The 22,805-nt window shown below is 38.6% G+C and overlaps 1 protein-coding gene across 3 annotated transcripts in view; it reads left to right on the plus strand.

Annotated features, from left to right (window-relative positions):
- cntfr (ciliary neurotrophic factor receptor) overlaps positions 1-22,805 on the plus strand; it is a 203,487-nt gene that overhangs the window by 171,584 nt on the left and 9,098 nt on the right. For 2 of the 3 annotated variants that reach the window (XM_003440112.5, XM_019361248.1), the window contains 3 exons: positions 1,227-1,390; positions 18,123-18,191; positions 18,614-18,749. In XM_003440112.5, the coding sequence (XP_003440160.1) occupies positions 1,227-1,390; positions 18,123-18,191; positions 18,614-18,749 (369 nt within the window). The remainder of the gene's footprint in view (positions 1-1,226; positions 1,391-18,122; positions 18,192-18,613; positions 18,750-22,805) is intronic. The other variant, XM_019361247.2, reaches the window with a different exon arrangement.

Genomic DNA, 22,805 nt, shown 5'->3' on the forward strand with positions numbered 1-22,805 from the left:
GCTGACTTTACATTGCTCTTGCTCTGCCAGCATGCAATTTTCTTTTTCTTTTCTTTTCTTTGTGTGCTTCCCTAGTTTTTGGGGGATTTTTAAAATTTACTTGAAAGTCACAAAGAGATTGCTTTCTCACTCGAGAAAGAGATGTTAACAGTCTGTTTGTATGTGCCAATAACCATCTTTTATATTTTCACTCATTAATTGTGTGCTGCCTGTTTATGAGTCTTCATAAGTATGCATTGCTTTTTTATCCACATTGCTTTCATCCACTGCTGCCGTCAGTATGTTATCAGACATTGAGATTATTACTGTGGTTTTCCATTTGCTTGTGTAATGCTATGTTTGCATCTAGATGGGAAAGGGTTTCATGTAGCTTAAGTGGCAGGCCGGTGTGTTCCCTTGTGGGAGTGATCTAACAAAGACTGGGTCATTCAATATCATCTGAAAAGCTTTCAATTGAATTCTCTCAATCTCTCTGTCTTGGTGTGTTCCTCAGTGGACAAGTATTCAGACACACATGCCTTTTCATTGGGGAGTGATGGCTTCTCAGCTTCTGTCTTGCCACAGATACCTCAGACACTTTTTTCAGCTAACGCTTTTTTTTTTTCAGTTCGGCCTTATTTAAAGTCTTTCTTGCATTAGAATACATTGCGACCTTAAGCATGTACTAATAATAATGGTAGCAGTAATATTAAATAGATCCCTTCTATCATGTCAAGACTTGCAAGATATAATAAAAAAATAATAAAAATTCTAAATCATGTTTCAGAGGCTGGAAGATCCTAAATCGTGAACGTATTCAGTCTTCAATATCAGGGATGGTGTAACAGGTGTTTCTGTTACACCATCCCTGCCTGTCTTTTCCCCTTCCTGCATGTTTCGAAGCTCTCACTTTTCATTGCAAGTTTTTATTTGTGCAGATATCTGCTGGACAAACAGTGTTGCAGGTCTTTGGTGAAAGTTCATATTTGTTGTTCTCTAAACGGACATTTCACGCATTAACCTTGAGAGTGCAGCCAATTACTGTTGACCGCTGCTAGACTTGAAACTATGAAAATTCTTGTTATTCTTCTAAAATAAAAAGAAAGCGTGCAATGGTATAAATAAGTATCACTAAAGTAACAAGTTAATGCCTTAACTCCACCTTTCTGAGCTATATAAAACATGATGCAACTGTCTGAGTGACCTTAATATTCCCCTCTAACTAACTGTTTATACCCACTTCACAGTAAAGCCAGACCCCCCGGAGCGTGTGACAGCGACCCCGATCCGCTTCAACCCTCGGAGACTGGAGGTATCCTGGCACAGCCCCGCCACGTGGCCTGACATAGATAACTTCCCTTTAAAGTACTTCCTTCGATACCGGCCGCTCATCCGAGAGCAGTGGCAGCATGTGAGTACCTTTTACACTAGTGCTCACAAAGCCCCCCAAAATGAGCTGCGATTATGAGAAATACGATGTGACGTGTTGTTATGCCATTATGAAAAAGGTTTTATCCAGTGGAGCAGAGAAAATTAGTTTTATTAGTTAGCAACAAGTAGAAAAGTTTTGTTTTTCTTTTCTTTTTCAGGAAAATTCTAACTTACAAATGGAATATCTGGCACAAGCCAAAAAAAAGAAAGAGGTTATAAATGGTCAGAACAGTTTGCTCAGACACTGTTTTCTCAGTGTCTGCAAGTCAACACTGAGATACAAGTTAATTATTAAGTATGTGACCTGGAACCCAGAATTGGTGCGCTAAAGAAAAAGGCTCTCAGGTAGTCTCAGACAGTTTGAAGTTATCACAAAAAATCATCCTCTAAATGGAAACGGCATAGTGCTTATTTTCTTAAAGCGCGAGGAAGTATCGTTGCACATTATAATCTTATTTTACCAAGAAATGTTTACTTATCTGGCACTTTTATTGAAACACAGGGATAAGCCTCTTTTTTCTTCTACATTTGATCAATAGTATTCCCCAAGGTAAACTGAACATAGAAATTGTTAAAAAAAAAAAAAAAAAACCCTGTCAAGAGATGCCTCTGAGAACAATTACTGAATATTACGAAAAATTGGAGTTTGATCCCTGGTCAGACAGACACAATTGCTCGGCCGCTTTGGTGTATGTTACTTAATCTGAGTATTTTTTTGTGGGTTCAATTCCCTGAGGGCTTCATACAGTAAAAGCATATGTGTCCACTATAGGATTCCTGGGATAAAAGCTCTGTCTACCAAGGTCTAACATTACAGGGTTATTAACATGTCAATGGTTTGCTAAGGTGTTGTTCCAAGAGCTTGAGTTACAGAGCCTGGCTTGGAATCACATGGACACACTAACACACACGAATTATAGACCAATACACCTTTTTTTCTCTTACTTCATTCATCTCGTCTGTCCTTCAACACCTTCTTGTGTCACTGTCTTTGTATTTCACTCCCCCACCCTCACCCCCAGTTTCTTTGTTTTACTACTTTTCCTCTCAACTTTCTTTGGTTTGAACTACAGAAAAGTTCGTCTGATGGTACTTCTTTGTTTCTTACTTATTCTACATTTCAAATAAGAAGAGTTTTGGCAAGGTTGTAGTTCTGTACTGCAAACCTTAAAGCATTTTGGTGTAGAGTTATTTCGTGATAGTGAGTTAGGTCTATTCGGCCTCCAAACAGACCATCATGAGGCATACAAGAAAGGGGAAAACAACTGCAACGTCAACAAACATTCCAGGCGTCCTTTATTAAACTCTCCTCCTGATAAGCTGGCTTTAAAACCCTTCACAGCAATGAACTGAAAGTCTAAATAATTGCTCAGCTGAAAATTAATTAGAGCAATTAGAGCAAATGGTTTAATGTTTCAAATGAGTCATGAAGTACAAGAATTGCCAAGTCCCTGCTTCTCAAATGTGGGGATTTGTTCAGTTTTGTATAATTGACTGCCAAATTGCTTTTAGGTTTTAGGTAACATAATAGGTATTTGGTTTTAAAGAACAGAATGTGAACAGCCAGCAGAACCAAGTTCACTTAGTTATTAACACATCTCTCACGTCCTTACAAACACAAAGAAGCAATATCAGACATAATATATAATCTCTTTGTGTTACATCTTTCTACAAATCTTCCGTGACACAGTCACACATATGAATGGCAAAGTGCTATTTTATAAACACGTTGACATTCAGTCACTTCCTGCCTCTCTGTAGTTATTATAAAGCCTCAGATCTTTGTGGTTCCAGCTGATGATTAAATCTGACACACACACTCAAAGTTTTTCTTCTCCCCCTTGCTGCTAATCAATCAATATGTGAACCGACGCGTGACCTGAAAGTTGGGAAACCTTAAGTCAATATTTGGATTGGGTAAGGACACATAATTTGGAAATTGCATAAATAGAGTCGATGACAGCTGAAAACTCCAAGGTTTTCCGTTTTTGCGGCATTCTTTGATGAATGTTATTGTGGTCACGGTTTTTATTTTTGCAGCCGTTAGTGTGGTTTTCTGAAGGGGAAATTCCGACACCATCACCTCTGGACTTGTGAGCACTTTATAGTTGTGCTTCTGGCTCCCTTCGTTAACTGTCGGTTAACCGTGTTGGCACTGTTCTCAATCACACAGAAAGTGTGTGCTGAATTTGTATTTGTATGAGTTGCCTAATTTCTCCACTAACTTTTACAATTATGCCACTTCATTGAAAAAGTTGAGTGGCAACCAGCAGATAGCCTTGTCATATTAGAGTACCATTTATTATTAGAGATGTTATAAATGTAATACATTTGTCTAAACCTCGGCATAACCTTCTACATTTACATTTTTTAGCAATTCTAATACGCTGGTATTGAGCTTATTGACACTGGTTTGAGTAAAAACACACCCAGAGTAGGTTGATTGAAGAACAAATGACACAGCAACCAAAATTGCAGCTTCGGTTCCAAATATTTTTGCTTCTTGATTACTTCCACACCGTCTTGTTTGAAGAATAGTAAATAGGGCAGACAAAGCTTCTTTCAGATAATTTTGAACCCGACTGTATGCAAGTGAACCTACTACTTCTTCTGCTGCTCCCTTATGCGCAAGGGGTCGCCACAGCAGATGGATGACTTGGCACAGCCCTCCCAGGGATTTGTGTCTCTTGTGTCTCTTTCCAAACTTGAACCAGGGATCTTTCATGTGTTAGACCACATTATTTAAAAGTTACTACCACATCGTTGCAGAAATTTAAAATACACTGAATCAAGAACTGTACTACTATAAAAAAAAACCTGTTTATTTTAGAAAACACAGCTTTTGGCTTGCTACTGCCCTTGTTGAGGATGGGTTTAATGACTATCTATGGTAGTGCGCTGTAGCAGCAGACATTTGGATTTAGAACTATCAAGCTGTGACATAAATCAGTAATTGAAGTTTAATGAGGCTGCCAAAATAAAACGCACTATTTACTGCCCCCCATATATACTTGATTGATCATAGTATCAGAGGTTGAATACAACTTGAAGCGCTTAGTGTTGCTTAGGAATTCTCCTTTAATGTGGTCGGACAGCAGAGCTGGGTGCGAATGGCTTTCACATGTTATATTTTGAAATGTGTTTTCAGTCAGAAATGAAAGCGGTCATGTGATCAGACTGATCCTCAGAAGAAACCATCCATCGTCCTGAAGAATGAAGGGATGACTGGGACAGATAGGTAGAGTGATGGAAAGTCAGATGGGTGGAGGCAAATGAGGAAAAGTTTTGAAGTAGAGATGAATGGAGTGCATTAGAGAGGGAGATTGGGCGTTAATGGAACGCAGATGCTCATAGATACAGTAAAATGAGACACATAAATGAGATAGACATGCATAGATACACAGATGCATTTGAACTCGAGTCCAAGACAAGGGTGACAGAAATATAATATAAAGTCCACATTTGAAAAGATGTAAGGTGAAATTGAGCATATAAGTCTGAAACCATATTACTTGATTATGAAAAGTGACAGAAGAATGGATGGTCAGGGAGAGAGGTATGGAGAGAAAAAGAGAAATTGCCGTATGGAGAGCAGTGTGACAGATAAATGGATGAAAGTTGGAGAGACGTAAAGAAAAAGGGAGCACAAGAGGCTGCTTTGAAAGTGAAGTTTTATAGGCTATTGGTTACCTGGTGTTTGAAGTTTAAGGGAGGTAGATGAATGGTTCATTGGGGGGGAAAGAGAAATGGGGATGAAAAAAATATATCTGAAACATTTTAAGCCTTAAACTAGTGGAGTGAATGGAGAAAAGGGGAGAGGGAAAGGCTTTAGACTTAGCAGAAACAAGTCCATTAGGGAATTGCATTGTATATATATTTTTTTAACCTTTAAGTAGGTATACCAGACACATAAACAGCTACAAAAACAGTAAAAACCAACAGAATGGTGCTCTTATTGAGCTAGTGGTGATTTCTAAATGGATGTAGTGCAAAGTAAAGTGCAGCATTAACAGTGAAACCCCACCACCACCTAAATTTTATTTCTCTTAGATGGTTGAACTTCATGGCATGGAATAATTTACTGCTTTGCTGGGTTTCGAAATTAGAACACTTTTCAGCAAAATCAAGGTTTTGCTGAAAGGGAATTTTTTTTTCTGTGCCTGCCAAACAACTGAATTTTAAAGTGTAAAATAACAACTAGTTTAGGAGTCTTGGTACTGAGCTTTTTTCAGATCATGAAGCTGCTATTACACATTTGAAACAGAGCACAGTCATTTGAAAAAGAACGTTTTTGCAGTCCTGTGAAATCCTAAATACAGCCTAACTGCTTCCATAGGAAATAGGAGGGCAAGCAGCATCCAAGTGCTGCTAATTAAATGACCTCGATCATCAGTAAGTGTGACCCCCTCTTTCACGAGCACGAGTTTGAAGGATTGCTACATCCTAAAGTCAGACCGTGCAGTCCAACAGCTATATCTCCACTCGACTCAAGTCCACAGGCCTCAGTTAACATGTTAAATGCAAATAAAAAATTTAAAAAAACACTAAAAAGTAGCAAAACACTGAAAAATTATGACTTGTTTGGAAGTTTTACCAAGAGAAAGACTTTCTTTCGCTGAAAAGAACCTGGTTGTATCTGAATGAACCACCTGAGTTGTGGGACAGTGCCCTTTGAACAGAGGAGTCCAAAGTGGAGTTGTTTGGCCGTAATGCATGGTGCCATGCCTGGTTAAAACCAAACACAACATATTAGCACAAACACCTCATACCATTCGGCTGAAGTGCTGTAGCAGGACCTTAACAGAGCTGTATATAAATAAATGCCTTCTTGCTTCTATGAGCTACCTAACCATGAGATGTACTTAGTTTTTCACAGCATAGAGTAATGTGATTTGTAACACACACATATTACCCATAGGAACAAGTAAGTCACTCATATGTGATTCCCTTGTAGTTCAGTAAAAGCAAAAAACCCCCAAAAACATTAATTATTGATCAGTAACTCGCTGTAAAACAATGTAGGTATAACAACATCATGATGTGCGTGAGCTGGCATCTTAGTTGTTGGCAGATACTTCATACACATCATTATCACACCGCTGTGTTATATCCCTAGATTCATCAGTGGTCATTTCACAACAAGGTATGCACACACTTGCTCCCAACCCTTTACTGACTCTTTGTCATCAACAGGTTTCAATTATTACAAATTAAGCAAGTGAGTAATCCTGTTCATAAAGTTGAATTTCTTTCATTTAGTGTCAACTAAAAACACCTTAAATTCAGAGAATGACCGCATCCGCCATTTCACTTCACATTACGTCAGTACACTTTGTCAAGAGCGAATTATCAAAATGAGAACGGAAACAACACATGAAAATGCATCTGCATATCTCTAAATGATCGGTGAATTGTTTTGTTTCCCATGGCCTTGTGTGCATTGTTTCCTCACGCTCCCTTCAGACAGAGGTGAGCTCATACACTCACAGCAATTAAAGCAATGGACCAGTAACTGTGATAAGAACAATTTCAGATTGCTCAATATTCAGTTCATGGTATGAAACTGCATCTGCTGTGCTGTAATTGCCCTTTGGGGATGATGCTGAACTCCAGGCAAGTGAAAACACAGATATTTTCATGCAGGCTCGGAAACACACACACAGACAGATACGCAGATATGCAATTAAATGCTGGTATGCATATAAATCAATACTCACATATATCACTGCACACATACATTCTTGTGCTTCATAATTACTAAGCCTAACATGCATACAAATGTTGTGAAATCTCTAGAACATGCATGTGTGTACATGTAAAAGCAGCAAACACATAAATTATCGCTTATATTGATAGACTAAGTTGGTTAGTATTGGCAATATGCTGAAATAACCTTTTGCATATCTGCAAACACCATGTCCACCTACAAATACATACAGCATTCATACACCAGACATAGTGGAAAACAAGAACTGGACAAAAAATAACCACCATGTTAAATACATAAATTCAGAGAAACTGATGGAATAAATGCAGCAGTCGAAGCAGAAAGAAAAGAGGCCGACCTAATTTTTTTTCTTTCTTTAATCTTCATCTGCTTGACCAAAACAGATTAGCCTTTCATTCATTCATTTATTCCACATGTGTGCTGCATCCTCTCTCTGCCATTCATTCTTCTCCCACCTCACATTTTGTCAAGCCCGTCTTTTTCCTTTCAGTTTTTATCCCTCCTTTCTTCTCCTCGCTCCTCCTAATTTTTTTTCCAGCTTACATACCATATTGTTCCCGTCTTGCCATCAGTCCTTTTCCACCTCTCTCCATCTGTTCATCCAATGTGTGTGTATGTTTGCCAAAAGTCTCTCTCATCTAGCAAGCACTTAGATGGATCAATAGTGAGGCACGAGTTGTATTTGTGTGTGCGTACTTTTTAGTTTTGATATTGGAACATAAATCTGTTTACACAGTCATACGGTATTTCGGGAGGGGTCAAAAAGCAAGTCATTAGTAATTTTAAGGTTGGAGTCTTGATTTAAGGTTTGGGTAGTGCTAGGCAAGAAGTAGTAGTAGTAGGGTTAAGGATATGCTCTAAAGGATTTAATGTAATCTCTTTGGAAGTGATGGAAACATGAAGTCACAATTCACATGCACTGCTTATAGTGAGCCTATTTGATTTTTCTGTACATTTTTTATGGATATGGTGCGTAACTACAGTACTGTATTTTCATGAATAACATTATCATGGCAAAGAAAAAGCAGAGATTGGCACTGAATAAGAACTTACTGATGTGCACATCATGAAAGTGAAAAAGTGCTTCTGAATTTTCTCCATCTTCTCTTTATTTCCATCATTTCCCTTTTTATGTCCAAAGTCCCACCTTTGTGTTTACTTTTCACCTTTCCCTCCCACTCTACCATTAGCTTCTATTTCCAGCTTCCGCAATGTCTTTTTTTCCCCTTTCACCCGCTCGTTCATCGACATATGCACCCTTCCACCCATGCATTAAGCCACCTGTCTAACCATCCGTCCCTCAAGCCATCTATTTGTATCTATAGGTGCACATGATAAATGTTTAGACCTTGTTTGGGAAAAACATCCCATCTAAAGGACACTGCCACAGACAGATCATTTATCAAACCCCGTCATCCTAACACGCAAGCACATAGACCCACAAACTGCACGTTCAGTGCCATCGCATGTAAAAGTCACCATCATTAGGTTGTGCTGTCAAAATACATTACAGCTGGATCGAAACCTTTTCATTTACTCAAAAACATTTTGCACAGGGAGACACTAAAATTACATAGAGTGAGTGGCGTGGTCTTACACTGTGCAGACTCTTAGCATTTTATTAATTTGAACTAATTATTTTTTATTTAATAATTGAATATGACAATTGCATGTATTTCCCACAAGAGAAGCCTAAAAATTCTGTAAGTGAGAGAGGGGGGGCAACAAGTTAAAAGGGGGCATATCAGTCATCCAAGAGAGACGTCTTATCTTGTGTCTGTTTCCCAGATTGCAGTTGGAATATTTCAGCATTTTCTATTTGCAGTCCTTTAGATGTCTTACTGTGTAAGGGTGAAATGAAGATGAATGGGGCCACTGCCCTCTCTCTGCCTCTATTGATTTCTATATCACTGTGTCAGTCTGGCCTGTCACACACATATCTATCTGCTCTGACTTGGCATGATGCACGCATGTCACGCACTGACCTCATCTCAGGGGGTCTCGCTTCTCATGGTCAATATAGTTCTAATTAAATGAACATGACAGATACCAAATGAAGTCAACAAAGCCGTGTTAAGGATTTGGAGAAAAATAAATACCTGTATTATTGTTATCATCCAGCAGAGACCACAAAAATAGCAAGGATTTTCAAATAGTCCTTTTGAGACTAACCATGTAGCAAGTTAAAGCGCTCATTTATGAATAAATGAAACTAGCAGAAATATAAAAACAGTCAGACACAACATTGTACTTACCTGTATTGTATGGATCCCTCTTGATAAAATGACTTTGACTCATTGTGACATGGACCAGCCATTATTTGTAGTACTGCGTACACTGTGTTGTTCTCAATCAGACCAAGTTTTTCAGATCAAGCTGAGTCCAGAAAGACTGAAGACTGGCTAGCCTTGTCTCTTTAAATTCCTCCTCAATTTGTTCCTGAGCACTTTTTGTGGTGTGGTAAGGTTCATTGTCATCACTGGGGAGACTGCTGCCATTGGGAAGTCTAGAAAAAGTCTAGGGTCTAGAAAAACTGAAGACTGTGAGGTTTGTTTTACAAGGTGGGGCAACTCAGAGCACAGAGTGTCTGAAGACTGGGTAGCCTTGGCTCATTGACATGTTTCTCCTAAGCAGTTTTTTTGAAGTATGGTAAGATTTCCTGCCTTGCTAAGGGAGACTGCAGCCATTGGGGAGTGCCTTAGCAATGCAGGTAATGCTTTATCAGCTGTGATTTTTATATGATGGTATGTTTCAAAATAACACACCATGTGGTTCTAATAAGAAGGTAGCCATTGTTGAGCAGCAGTTGAACAAAGCTCAGCATTAATACTTTGTTTTCTTATAATTAATCATTTTAATCAGTCCTTGGTTCTTTCCCCCCTTTTAGAATTCACATTGTGAAACACTGCATCCTAATATAATTAATGCTATTTGTCATTTGTCTCGTGGTTTTGATTATTTGAGAAATCAAAACATTATTTAATGGATGTCTGACTTTCCGTTCCGCACATGACAAAGCAAAATATTCAAAGCTTTAAAAATAGTTGTTGGCGCAAATCTCACATTTAAATAACTCCTCTTCTGAGCTCATTCAGTTCATCCAATGACAAGTCTGTGTAAAACGGTAAAGCATGTCAGCTAATTCAAGGTTGAGGGTTCAATGCTTGGTTTTGCTCACCACCATACTAAAATGGCCTAAGCAGGGAAACTTGCCATGAATTCTCTGTGCGAGTGGAGAAATATAACACTTACTGCAAAAGTGCTATGCAAATGCTGTTCATGGACAATAACCCCTTTTTCCAGTGTAAGACCATGATGTTCCATTTACTGCCTTAATGTGTGTATAAGGTGTGACATGTCACAGCATCTACCTAAGGATATGTGCATCTTTAAAAAAGGGCAAGCTTTCATTTGATCAGCATTCAGAAAGACAGGATTATGAGCTGATAAAGACATTCTGGAAATGTGACTTGAGCTTTTAAGAGTTTCTACAGTAGCGGAGTAGGAGGGAGATGAACTCTGATTTTAGGTTTTATGACATGTTCATGTTTCACATCCTTAACACGCTGGCAGATAGCATAAAACAGTGTTAATACAGAGCCAACTCCACCTCCTGTGTTGTTCAAATTACCACACGCTTTTTAAGGGTGTAAGGTCTAGTCCGGGATTTTCGATTGGCTTGGGGGGGCTTTAGCTTCCTTTTACAGTAATTGCTGCTATGGTGATTGGGGCTTCAAAGAGAGAAATACTGTCTGAGAAATTACCCCTGGACCTAGTGTTCGTGTCTGTGTGTATGTGTTCTCAAATGGGAGGAGAGTGCGGCGGAAAAATGGGAGCTGTCAGTCAACCTAATGAGACCAACCTTCTGAATGCACACACACACACACACACACACACACACATACACACAGAGCGCCATCGGGCCAGTGGAAGTGCCATATAATTGGGTTTCCTTTCCAGGACAAGAGACATGCTCACTGGATTAGATCTGACCACCGACGCCAATTCCCTCCATGTCTCCTTCTTTCTGCTTTTTCTTCTCTCTTTTGCATTCTGTTTCTTTTTTGCATCTCACTCTTTTCTCAGCCTCTTCATTTTTTCCCTGGTTTTTCTGTCTGGTATTTCTCCTTTACTGCTCAGCATGTCTTATTGCCCTTTCCAGGTCAGCCTACAACCTGTAGCTTTATCACAAATGGCCTTGCAGATAATGTGTACAACAAAATATTATATCTTAGCATGCATTATCTCAATCATACGAGTTACAATTACAACTGTAATATTATACAAAGCCCGCCATGATCACTGGAATCATTTGGAGTTCCTCTGTTTCTTTTTATTTGCACTTCCACTTCACAATGAATGTGAACCTGTGCACGTTAAGATGAGAGTAACTTTTATTGATTCTTCATGGAAAGTATTGTTTGTAGTTTTTGCAACACTGAACAAAGTACTAGATAAGACAAGAGCAATGTGGGGCAGAACAATTAAAGAGGACACAAGAAAAAGGAGGCATGAAACAAAATAAATGAGATTGGCAGAGACGAGGAAACGCAAAGGGTCACTTACTTTCCTTGTAGTTTCTTATGCAATCCCTAAGGAATGTTCACAGCTCGTCTCTCTGCCTCTCCCATTGTCTGGGTTTTTGTAGAAGTTTATTGTGTGTGTCTTTGTGCATGTGTTATAACAGACTGAGAATGGCACAGTATTTACAAGCTGCTGTGAATAAAGTTAGAACAAAGAAACAGAAAATATAGAGTGCGTATATATTAGCTTCATTTTCTGTCTTAACTACTAATGTAAAGCTTGTCGTGCATTCTGGTTTTATAGAATGACAGGAAATTAGATGTGTACTGTATTGATCCTTACACAATACAGTCTATCCAGTTAAGTTTATCACAAGATTATTGCTCAGCAGTAATAATAATGTATTATTTGGTTACTAGAGTAACCTGGGACCAAACTAAACAGAAGCTCCAAAACCAGCACATTTGTCTAAGACAGAGTCCTCTGACCTTTTTTAAAGCAACCTATGACCACCACACCAGGCATTCTCACAATTATCCATTTAGCTATTTGTAGACACCGCTGTCAGTGTGATACAGTACTTGAACAGGTTTTTTGTTTTTTAATTTCAGGATTTATTGTCTCATGCTTGAATTATATTTTAGTTAGGAGAATATATTTTTCTTGTAAGCAGTTGTCATACAATACAACTTGATTTAGCTTGTTAATCAATTAGTCAGTGTTGCTTAATTGGTTATCTACCTGTACCACTTTTATTTATGGCGCTTAACAAGCTTGCCGCCCACCAGGCTCGTTAACTTGCTAGGCTGGTTAGTAAGCTTATTTTGTGAAACGCAGGGTCAGTGTTAGCAGAAATCAAAAGTAACCAGAGGGTAGTGCTCTCTCTTCCTTTCATCTTCACTGAGATATGTGGGTTATTTTGCTTTGCTTTGTTTTGGAGGAGTTTCTGCTGAGAAATGTCCTAAGAATGTAAATGCTGCTTCAAACACAGTTCATTCACTTTGAAACTTGCCAGTAACAATCAGTAGACACGACCCACCTTGGGAAGATGGCGTTAGCGGCGATTAAAGGTGAGGTTTGGTTACCGTTGTTTTCTTGTAGCATCAACAAGTATCTTCAAACAGCCATGTTTGCATATGCTGTGTACAAACAAAAGACATATGTGTTTATTCATTAAACAAGAAAATGTAGTAATATTTTAGTAATTACCTCCAAAATAGTCCATTCTGTGGTTAGTCTATTATGGTTGAATTATTATCATATTATATCTCAGGTTAGTGAATATTTACTCTGGCTTAATGAGACATGATTATGGCAAGATAAATATATATGTTTTTAGAGTGGCATTTTGTGTGCGCTTGTGTGCGTGTGTGTGCCTGTGTGTGTGTGTGTGTGTGTGTGTGCCTGTGTGTGCGTGTGTGTGTGTGTGTGTGTGTGTGTGTGTACCTGCTTGCCTGTCTGTCAGTGTGTAGAACTGCACATACAAATGTGTGGGCACACTTTTACATACAATTTAAATGAACACTAAACAATTTTAATGAGCGGTAAACAAGTCTGATGAACAGCTTTGAACAGCTCTATTTACAATAGATCAGCCCTCAAGACACATGTGAAACACATATCCCCCCCACCCACACACACACGCAAACACATGCACACAAACACACACATACACACATAAATTTACACTAACAACATTAAAACCACTGACAGGTGAGGTGAATCGCGATGTTTATCTCCTTACAAGGCAGTATTGTGCTGGGAAACCTTGGCTGCTGGCATGTGGATGTTACGGGACATGCACCAACACATAACAGACTTAACACACCCTCCAATGCACCCCACTGCACAGCAAACAGTGGTCAAGGACGGTTCAAAGAGCACAATAAAGAGACTAATTTCTATGCATAAAGATTCACAAGGTACTTTGCATTAACCATTTATGGTTAAATGTGGAGATTTAAAGGGGCAATCCAGAAATGCACATTTCCAGGTGGACTGCCATAAAAGGAACACTGTGTACAAGTGTGTATGAAAAAATTGACTTTTTTTGTTCAAATAATTGTTAGTCTTTTCTGCTTACGCACACTTTTAGTCTGGATTATGCTCATTTTTTTTAAGTAAGTCTGTGGGATCACAGAGACCTACATAGGTCCAGGCAGGTGATTCTAATCAGTTTGGCTGATCACTGAACCTTCACCACCACATGGCACATCACACAGATTTGGTCTTGCAGTGTGAATGATCTGATAGTGTTTTTTGGCAGCAATAGCAAAAGCCCTTTCCAAAGTGAATCGCCTTCCATCTATCCTCAGCCCCTCCTCGCCACCTTCTTTTACTACGCGATATTAAGTGCTGCTTTCACTGCTCCCTGTTAGCCACTTGGCAACACGGCAACACATCCATCTCTCTGGAAATGTTTATTTGCAAGCTGTTTACTCCATTTACTCCTCCTCACATAGACATACAGTATATGTAGTTCATACACATGCTGATGTACGCATCCGTCGGTTCCGGTTCAGCCTCGCAAACACAAACAATAATGCAACAGACGTGTGCAGACATGAGAATAAATACGCGAATACAAAGAAACGCAAACACAATTGTACAAAGGCATATTTGCCTAAACTGGTGTATGTGTGCTTTCCCATATCGAATGTAAGCACCGACACACGCACAGGAAAAATATAGAGAGATAGGGATAATAAAAAAAACCCAACACATACACACATAGTCAAACAGATGTGAGGAGATTAACATAGACATCACTATCCAAACATACACATACAGATTGCAGTCACTAAGGAATGCTGATAGAAGCAATGGCTGGATATGCTGGTTGGACAACATCTAAACAATGGAAGTTTTAGCCTCAAAGCCAGCGCAGACGTCTTTTAACCGATCCATATGCACACACAATATACACTGGAGTCTAACCACACGCACATGCTCAAATGATGTTGTTATTGCATTCCACTAATGAAATTAAGCCTATAAATGTAGCGCTTGGTTAGGCAGATAAAGACTAAGCTTCCTTCCAAACAGAGAGTGAGGGTGCGAGAGCTGAAAAATAGGAGCAGATCGAGAGAGGCTGCTCAGTTCAAGGCAATGTGGAAAACAGAGGGGTCAACTTTACATAGAGCGTGAGCGATGAGAGACGGCTTACAGAAATAAAGAGAAAGCAGTGATGCTGGGGGTGTTTCAGTGGGTTATTTGTCAGATTGACTACAGGTTTTCATATCCTGAAGAAGTGGAGAAGTAAAGGGGAAACTCTAGGCTGAGGCTTGGCTATGACTGTTAGTGGCTGAAAATTATATGGTGGCTGTGAGGGAGTTTTGATCAAATCACAAGACTCTTCAGAGCAGCTGCTAGTGATATCTCGAATATTCTTATTTTTTTATTATTATCACTATTATTATTTACTCCCCTACTTTATTTTGACTGTCATCCTCATCTGTTTTAAATTATTTGTTAGCGAATCAAAGCCAAAGAGAAAAAATCACATAGTTTGTAAACATCCATCCATTGCTGGTTATGCTCTGCCTTAGTGCGCTCCCAGGTGTTTTCAGTTTTGTTTTGTTTTGTTTTTCTTTCTTCATCATAAAAGAAGCAGTTTCGAAAACTTGGCTAAGCTGTTGCCTTGTTGATATCCTCTCCGTTCATCTGACTGCTGACTTTTTTTTTGTTGTTTGCTTGATACTTTCACTCTTCACTTTAGTGAAATTGCTGCATTCCTAAACATCAGTAACATGTTGTCAAAACATAGAAACAATAGCCAGAGATGCTAATGAAGAACCTAAATTAATTGAATGGAATAAACAGTGAGCTATGAGTTTATGGTGAAAAGAAAAAAAAATGTTTGGATATTTTTTTTCCTTGCTGCTGCAGGTGTTGATGACATTCATGTAAATTTCTGTAATTTCTGTAAAAAGACTGTAATTGCGGTCTTTTTTGACATTACTGGAATTCTCACCTAGATAAACATTACCATAAATATAATTTAGAAGATAGCTAAGTGGGCATCAGTAGCACGTGTTGTAGTTTGTGTTGCAGAGTTGGAGTTATCAAGATTACATGATTGCATCACCAATCATTTATCAAGTACCGGACTATATTTGTGTTCTCCAGCAGATCAGCTGCCTCTCAGGGTCTTGAAAATCTCTTTTCTGACAAGTTTTATTAACTTGTCTAGCCAGCACAGGTTACATGAAATGTACAGTCATTGTCCTTGGCAGGTCTTAAAATAATGTAAATGCAACCTGAGCTGAACAATAATATGGGACATATTACACAGTGTGATTATTTTTTAACACTAAGTCAAAGATGGAGAACAATGTGTAGAAAAACTAAGTGCCCCCATGCTTCAGTAGCTTCTGAAATCACTTTTAGCAGAAATAACTTGAAGTGACTTGAAATATTCATCGTCTATATGACTTTTTCAGTCTCTCACATCATTGTGGAGGTATTTCAGTCCATGCTTCAGTTACTTCAGTTCACTGAGCTTTGCAGGGATTCGTTTACACACAGCTCTCTTAAGGTTCCACCACATTTCAATTACTTTAAGATCTGGGCTTTGACTGGGCAATTGCAACACCTTGATTATTTTCTTTTTCAATCATTCTGTTGTAGATTTGTCCTTGGGATCATCAAGCTTTAGCTGTTAGACAGATGGTCTTACTCTACAGTACTTTGGTATACAGAGGAGTTTATGGGCAACTCAATGACTACAATGTGCCCAGGTCCTGTGCCTGCAAAACAAGCATTAATCATCAGTCTTCCACCACTGTGCTTGACAGTTGGTATGAGATGTTTGTGTTGACATGCTATGTACGGTGTTCTGTGCATTATGACCATTGTTCCAGAACTCTTGTGGTTTATTCAGATGCAGTTTTGCAATGTTAAGCTGTGCTGTCTTGTTCTTTTTAGAGAGAAAAGGTTTTCTCGGGCAACTTTCCAAACATGTCAGTCTTTTCCTAATTGTACTATCGTAAACTTTAACGTGTCACATGTAAATTTGGCTTACAGAGACTGAGATCTAGTGCATGGGTTTTTGACATTTTTTTCTGAGGATTGCACAGTGTGATCTTTGGGTGAATTTGGTGGGACGTCCACTCCAGGAAAAATTGGCAACGGTCTTGAATGCTGTGAACTTTTGGATAATCTTTCACACTGCAGAATGTTGGGCATTTTTGGTCAGTGACCTTTCCAAGATTGATTGGCAGCTACCATTGCTTCTCCAAAATCAGTGCTGATGTCTTTCCTTCTTGGCGTTGTGTCAAAAAAACTGGAATGTTTCAGACCAGCAAACAGCCAACCCCTCTGCTTCTATGTCCCAATAGATAAAACCTTAAGATTCAAATTGAATGCACTTTCTTTTTATCATATGTATATTCCTGTTCGTTATTTTTCAGAATGTGCATTCATTATATTGTTCTTTAGATGAAATTGCATCTACTTGTTAAAGTAGAGATTTCAAGTAACCTATCCAGTATCCCATTATCCTTAACATGTGTATGAGTGTGTGTGTGTGTCCATCTGCAGGTGCACACGTGGTTATATGTCTCTTGCACAAGGCAACAGGCACATCAATAAATCATATATTACGACTTCAGGAGAAACAAAAAGAGGCAGCACCCTCCCTCCACCTAGTTTTCCTTCAGTCCTTCAGACACACACACACACACACACACACACACACACACACACACAGACAGCACTAACCGTAAATTACAGAGGAGCAGCAAATCATTCTCTCATGCACTCCTCTGTAACTCAAACATTTAGTTAATTCTCTGTTTCGCTCTGCAAATTAAAGTGTGCGCAAAAAGGCTTTCAAATGTTGGCATGCATAATATTGTGTCATAAAATTATGTAGCATTGATGCCAATGTTTTCTGGTATAATCATCAATTATGCAGCTGGTATTTTACATGTGTGTCTGACAGTTGGTATGCATGGAGTGTTGCGGCTGCAAGGCCATCAAGGTCCAATCAATTCAATAATGTAAAACAACACAGGGATAAAACAATACACTTGACCTATGCATAGAATAATGATGAACGATGTGTTATCAATAAATGATCACTGCAGAAACACTGTATTCAGTAAGGCACAGCTGAGGCTTCCATAAAACATTAAAAGCTCAAGCTTGGATTGCTATACAGAGATCATAATTTATGGGTAGAGCTGTGGGTAGAATGGCAGTTGATCCAGACCAAAAGTTAAATTGGGACCTCGCAAGTGTCTTTTTTAGCCGAGAATTTTCATAATTCATAATGTTGGAGCCGTTCATATCCCCAGGGCCATAGAGACCATATTTATCAATAAGGGTATTTGATAACAACTTTAATATACTGCAAAAATAAAACAGGCAAGACACACCCTGCTGTAACCCAGGGAAACCACATTTCGCTGTTTTCCGATCCAGACTGACTCCATGCTCTTTTCCGTTTGATGTTTAGGTGGAGCTATCTGACACTACATCCCATAACATCACTGATGCCTACGCTGGGAAGGAGTACATCATCCAGGTAAAGATTTCATACTAACTAGCAAAGAAAAATTAGGGTTAAAAAAAGGTCGTTTCAAGATCAGCTCCATACTTTATGTAAGTATTGGGTTCAGTATTATGTACATTCTACTGAAATTGCATTCATTTTACACTTTTACTATTAATTTTGAGTGTTAAGCTGTCAGGCAGGAGGAAAAGAGGGAGACTAGAGAGAAGATTAATGTAGTGAAGAGGATATGTAGAGGGTCAGTGTGACAGTGGAGGATAGGAATAGGTTTGGTTGGAGGCAGGTCATCTGTTGTGGAGCAGCCAAAAGAAGAAGGAGGGTTTTGTAGAGTCTTTACTTTACAATATAAAGCGCCTTGAGGCAACTGTTGTTGTGATTTGATGCTATATAAATAAAACTGAATCGAATACTTCTGTTATCCCTGTGCTCATCAGGTGGCTGCCAAGGACACAGAGATTGGAACATGGAGTGACTGGAGTGTTGCTGTCCATGCCACACCCTGGATTGAAGAACCCGTGCCAGTTGTTTCCACGACTGAAGTGGAATTTCATACTGGTATAATGACGGCTGGTAATAAATAAATCCTCGTCAAGGAGGATGAATGCAGCACATAACCTTAAATCGTAGAGGTAGCAGGGTGACACATCATGCTAACAGTTCGCTATCTTAACTCTATTTCCTAACTATATTTTCAATGGCAGTTTTTCATGACACCACCCTCTAGTGGTGCAATATTGTATATAACATTACAGAACACAGCAACTGGTAAGTTATAGCCCCAATTTCAGTCAGAGGGAGACTCGTTTTTATCATGCAGATCTTTCTTGGTTGGAGGCTGTTCAGTGCGTAAATGTACTTTAACAGACGTTTTCAAAATACATGAGTCATTGTTCCATGAAAAGATCAATAACAGGGGACAATAAAACATAATGAAACCCAAAGAGGAGTCTACAAATGCGCTGGCAGCTCAGTGAGACAGTCCTTTGAGCTAATGCCCTGATGTCAGGTTGTTAATGACAACGTTGCTTCGCAGGTTTAATATTTCTCACATTCAGCAGCTTACTCTAATGAGCTACACCACTGGGATGACTGAAAGGACAGAGGGATAAAATAAAAATAATAGCAAGTAAAACATAGTGGGCTCAGTAGTATGTTAACATGTTAAGATGGCTCATGTGTAGTTGTGAAGTTAGTAGTGAACAAAGGTTAACGCTAAAAGGAAAAAAATCTAAAATGCTCTTTTTTGTGTTTTTTAAGTAAGATTGTAGTCTGTTGGCTGGAGGAATCATTGTGATATAGTATTCCAATAAAATTCTCAACATTGTTCTTCTTGCCTGTGGCTGTCACAGTAAATTTTCTGAAGCATTTAGGTATGAAATTAATTTTGGTTAATAACTTTCTTAATGATTAAACAGAGGACACTATAAGCATTTGATAGCTCTGAATTTTTATTACAGTCTAAGCTATAAGACCCATCCGCCTCGAGACAAATCGACACACATCAACCTAAGTACCTGAGCCCTTCCTTAGAGAAAAAAAAACAAAGCAAAAAAAACTGCTCTTATGTTGTCAAAAAAAGCGTCAACTTCTGGCAGATCATATATATAAAAAAAATTCATTGTGGATATTGGATTTTGTGTCTGTGTGTGCATGTATGTGTGTTGACTGGACACTATACTCAGTGACTGTGACAAAAACAGTCTCTGGAAATTATCTACTTGGCACCACTTGAGCATATAGCAAAGATAAAGGACGGCTCACTTGTGAAATTATATCTTCAAAACTTTCTGAAGACCTTCAACAAGACACCTATTCAAGGCCCAAATACTTGTCTGTGCACCATCTTCACATCACACTGATGGAGGAAAGAAGAAAAAAGAAACGGATATGAAGCAGACAAGGATTTGGACGATTTCTGTTTTAGTCTTGCAGATGTAGCGAGTATTTACTCACCAGATGAGTGTTCAGTCAGGACCACTATAGGACATTAATTTACATTTGGTGGTATGGCTCAGTGACTGTGATCTCCTTATGACCTAACTGCCCTACCACAGAACACAAAAAGGCATGAAGCAAAATTAGCAGAACAAAAAATTAGAGCAGAACATGACAGCTGATATGACAGATACAGCATGAAATGTGGGGCTGGTGTGAAGGTGGGTTGCAAAGTAGCTTATATTTGTGCAGCACCTGTGGGCACACTAAAGCAGCTTAAATTGCTTAAAGTGGGCACATCCATCAATGCCCTATATTAATGTCAAAGGACACACTATTAGTATACATCTATGTTACAGCAACAGTACTTTTAATCTTTTGAAGTTAGCAAAAAAAAAAAGACTATTCTTTAAATGTCATGCAGAGAAAAACTGTATAAAACTGGAATATTACATTGTCTGTGGACCCTCTAAGCTGAAGTGGCTATGGCAGAAATATATCCTTAGTAGGTCTACTGGTAATGTGTACATCTGCAGTATTAAATTATGCAACTTAAAAGAATGTACTCATGAACGCACTCAGGCTGATGAGGAAGTTTCTATTATCCATATGTTACATCTTGAAACTAACCACCAAGATCAACTTTAAACTAAACCGTGCGTACTGTATCAGACAGGCTAGCATAGACATTGATGCAGGTCTACAGAATGTGTTGGATTACTCAATAATATGAAAATATATTACTAGCCCTAGAAAGTTCATAACAAAGCTGATAAAATATTAATTTAAAAAAACAACTCATAGACTGTAGCAAAAAAATGTAAGGTTTCTATTTCCACAATTGTATGTAGTATAATATAAGTAGGATAGTATGATACTACTACTACTATTATTAGTAGTAGTAGTAGTAGTAGTAGCATTACAACTATATAACTCAGTAGAAACTGACTTAGTTCTTACAAAATGTGTAGAAAAATGGACACAGCTTCCTCAAAGTGCCTCAAACGTGCATTCTTTGAATGACCAGCAGGGGGTATCTGCTTCCAAGAAAGATGTCTGACTTTGCGATTTATGATCGAATAACCCTATTGCTCACTTGATCTCCGTAACATTTTCCTGGTGAGTTTATGGTCTTAATCACTAGTTTCAATTCTTATTTAATACTGCATGATATTCATTTTCTAATTTATGGTCCCATTAAAAGGTATAAAGATGATAAAGTAGGGAGTCTTCAAGGCAAGCCAGCTATGACTCTGACTTCTTGCTACTCTCTGAGCATGATGGTTTCTTAGTTTCTAACTCAGATACAACCTTCTTTGTTATGTCAGATTTCCATAAACAGACAACAGCCTACATGCTTCCATGATTTAAAGAGTCACTTAATAAACCAAGTCAAGAGTTTTTGTCCATATAATCTATGGTTCTTCAGGGACTACAATGCCTCTTTTTCTTCAAGAGTAGTAAAATCATAGTTTCCCTGGGTCAAACTGCTATTTGACAAAAAAGATAATCCTCACATAATGCTGCTCCTTGTCATCTTTACACCCAGTGTAAGCAAATGAGATGTGTGATAATTAGCAAGCTGTATTATTACATTGAACAGGCAATGATAGCAGTATTGATCATCTCAGCTAACTCTGAGGCGGAAAGCAAATAAGCACATTTCCTAAAATGTCAAACTATTCCCTCAATGCTCCACATGAGGAAAGCTCTGAATTTATGATATATTAATTTAGTTTGCTGTAATTTATTACAGAGCACTCACACCAATACACTACAGAAACTTTAATTTTCTTCCCCCGAGTTTTCTAAACCATAGCGCTATAATGGTTTGGTGGATGTTGTTGCATTGTTGGGTTGTTGTGTTTATGTGCATTTATGCATTTGTATTTGTCTGTTTAAAACATTTTTAATGTGTGTTTACCATTATTTTCTTTCACTCACTTCTGAAGCCAATAATTTGACGCTAATTTCTCTAAGGGGCAAAGTCTGTCTGTCTGTTTTTCTCTTTGTCTTTCTGAAAGTCTGTTCAAATGTAATAGTTTTACGGTAGAATACTGACTCCTCTTGGCAAAGAGTAGCACTGCACAATCATCGTCACATTCAGCACTAAATGAGCTCACACATACCTGGCAACACACAAACACTAATGTTGAAAGACACACTCACAACATGCAGCCTCCTCCAATACTCTGTGAGCCACAAACACATCAACACAAACACACCCACACACACAGAGAGTCCTTCAGTTTGATAACCTGTAGTGTATACACACACACAGACGCACACACACATATAAACACCCAGTCAGTACACAGTGTATTATTCTTGGTCTCGTGGAGACGGAGAACAGGAGGTTATTGGGATTCTCCTCATGCTCCTTCTCGATCCAGCTGCCGCTTCTCTGCTTCCCTTCCCTCTCCCCTTGTCCTGTTTCTCTTCCCCTATCCTTCTCCATCTTGCCTCTAGCTCTCTTTTTTCTCTCCATTTCTTTTCCTTCCCTTCTCACTTCTCTCATATTCTCACTCATATTAATTTCTAGCTTTTCTTTCTGGCCTTTTTCTACTTTCCTTTACAAATGTTACTTACTCGATCACTAATTACATTCAGGTTTGGCTGTTATTCCAGCGGATCTGTGATCTGTACGCTGTTCTTTGTTTGCTTGTTTGTAAAAACTGTAACAGATTACAT

The sequence above is a fragment of the Oreochromis niloticus genome, linkage group LG7 (assembly GCF_001858045.2).
Source record: "Oreochromis niloticus isolate F11D_XX linkage group LG7, O_niloticus_UMD_NMBU, whole genome shotgun sequence".
In the NCBI taxonomy this organism is placed as follows: domain Eukaryota; kingdom Metazoa; phylum Chordata; class Actinopteri; order Cichliformes; family Cichlidae; genus Oreochromis; species Oreochromis niloticus.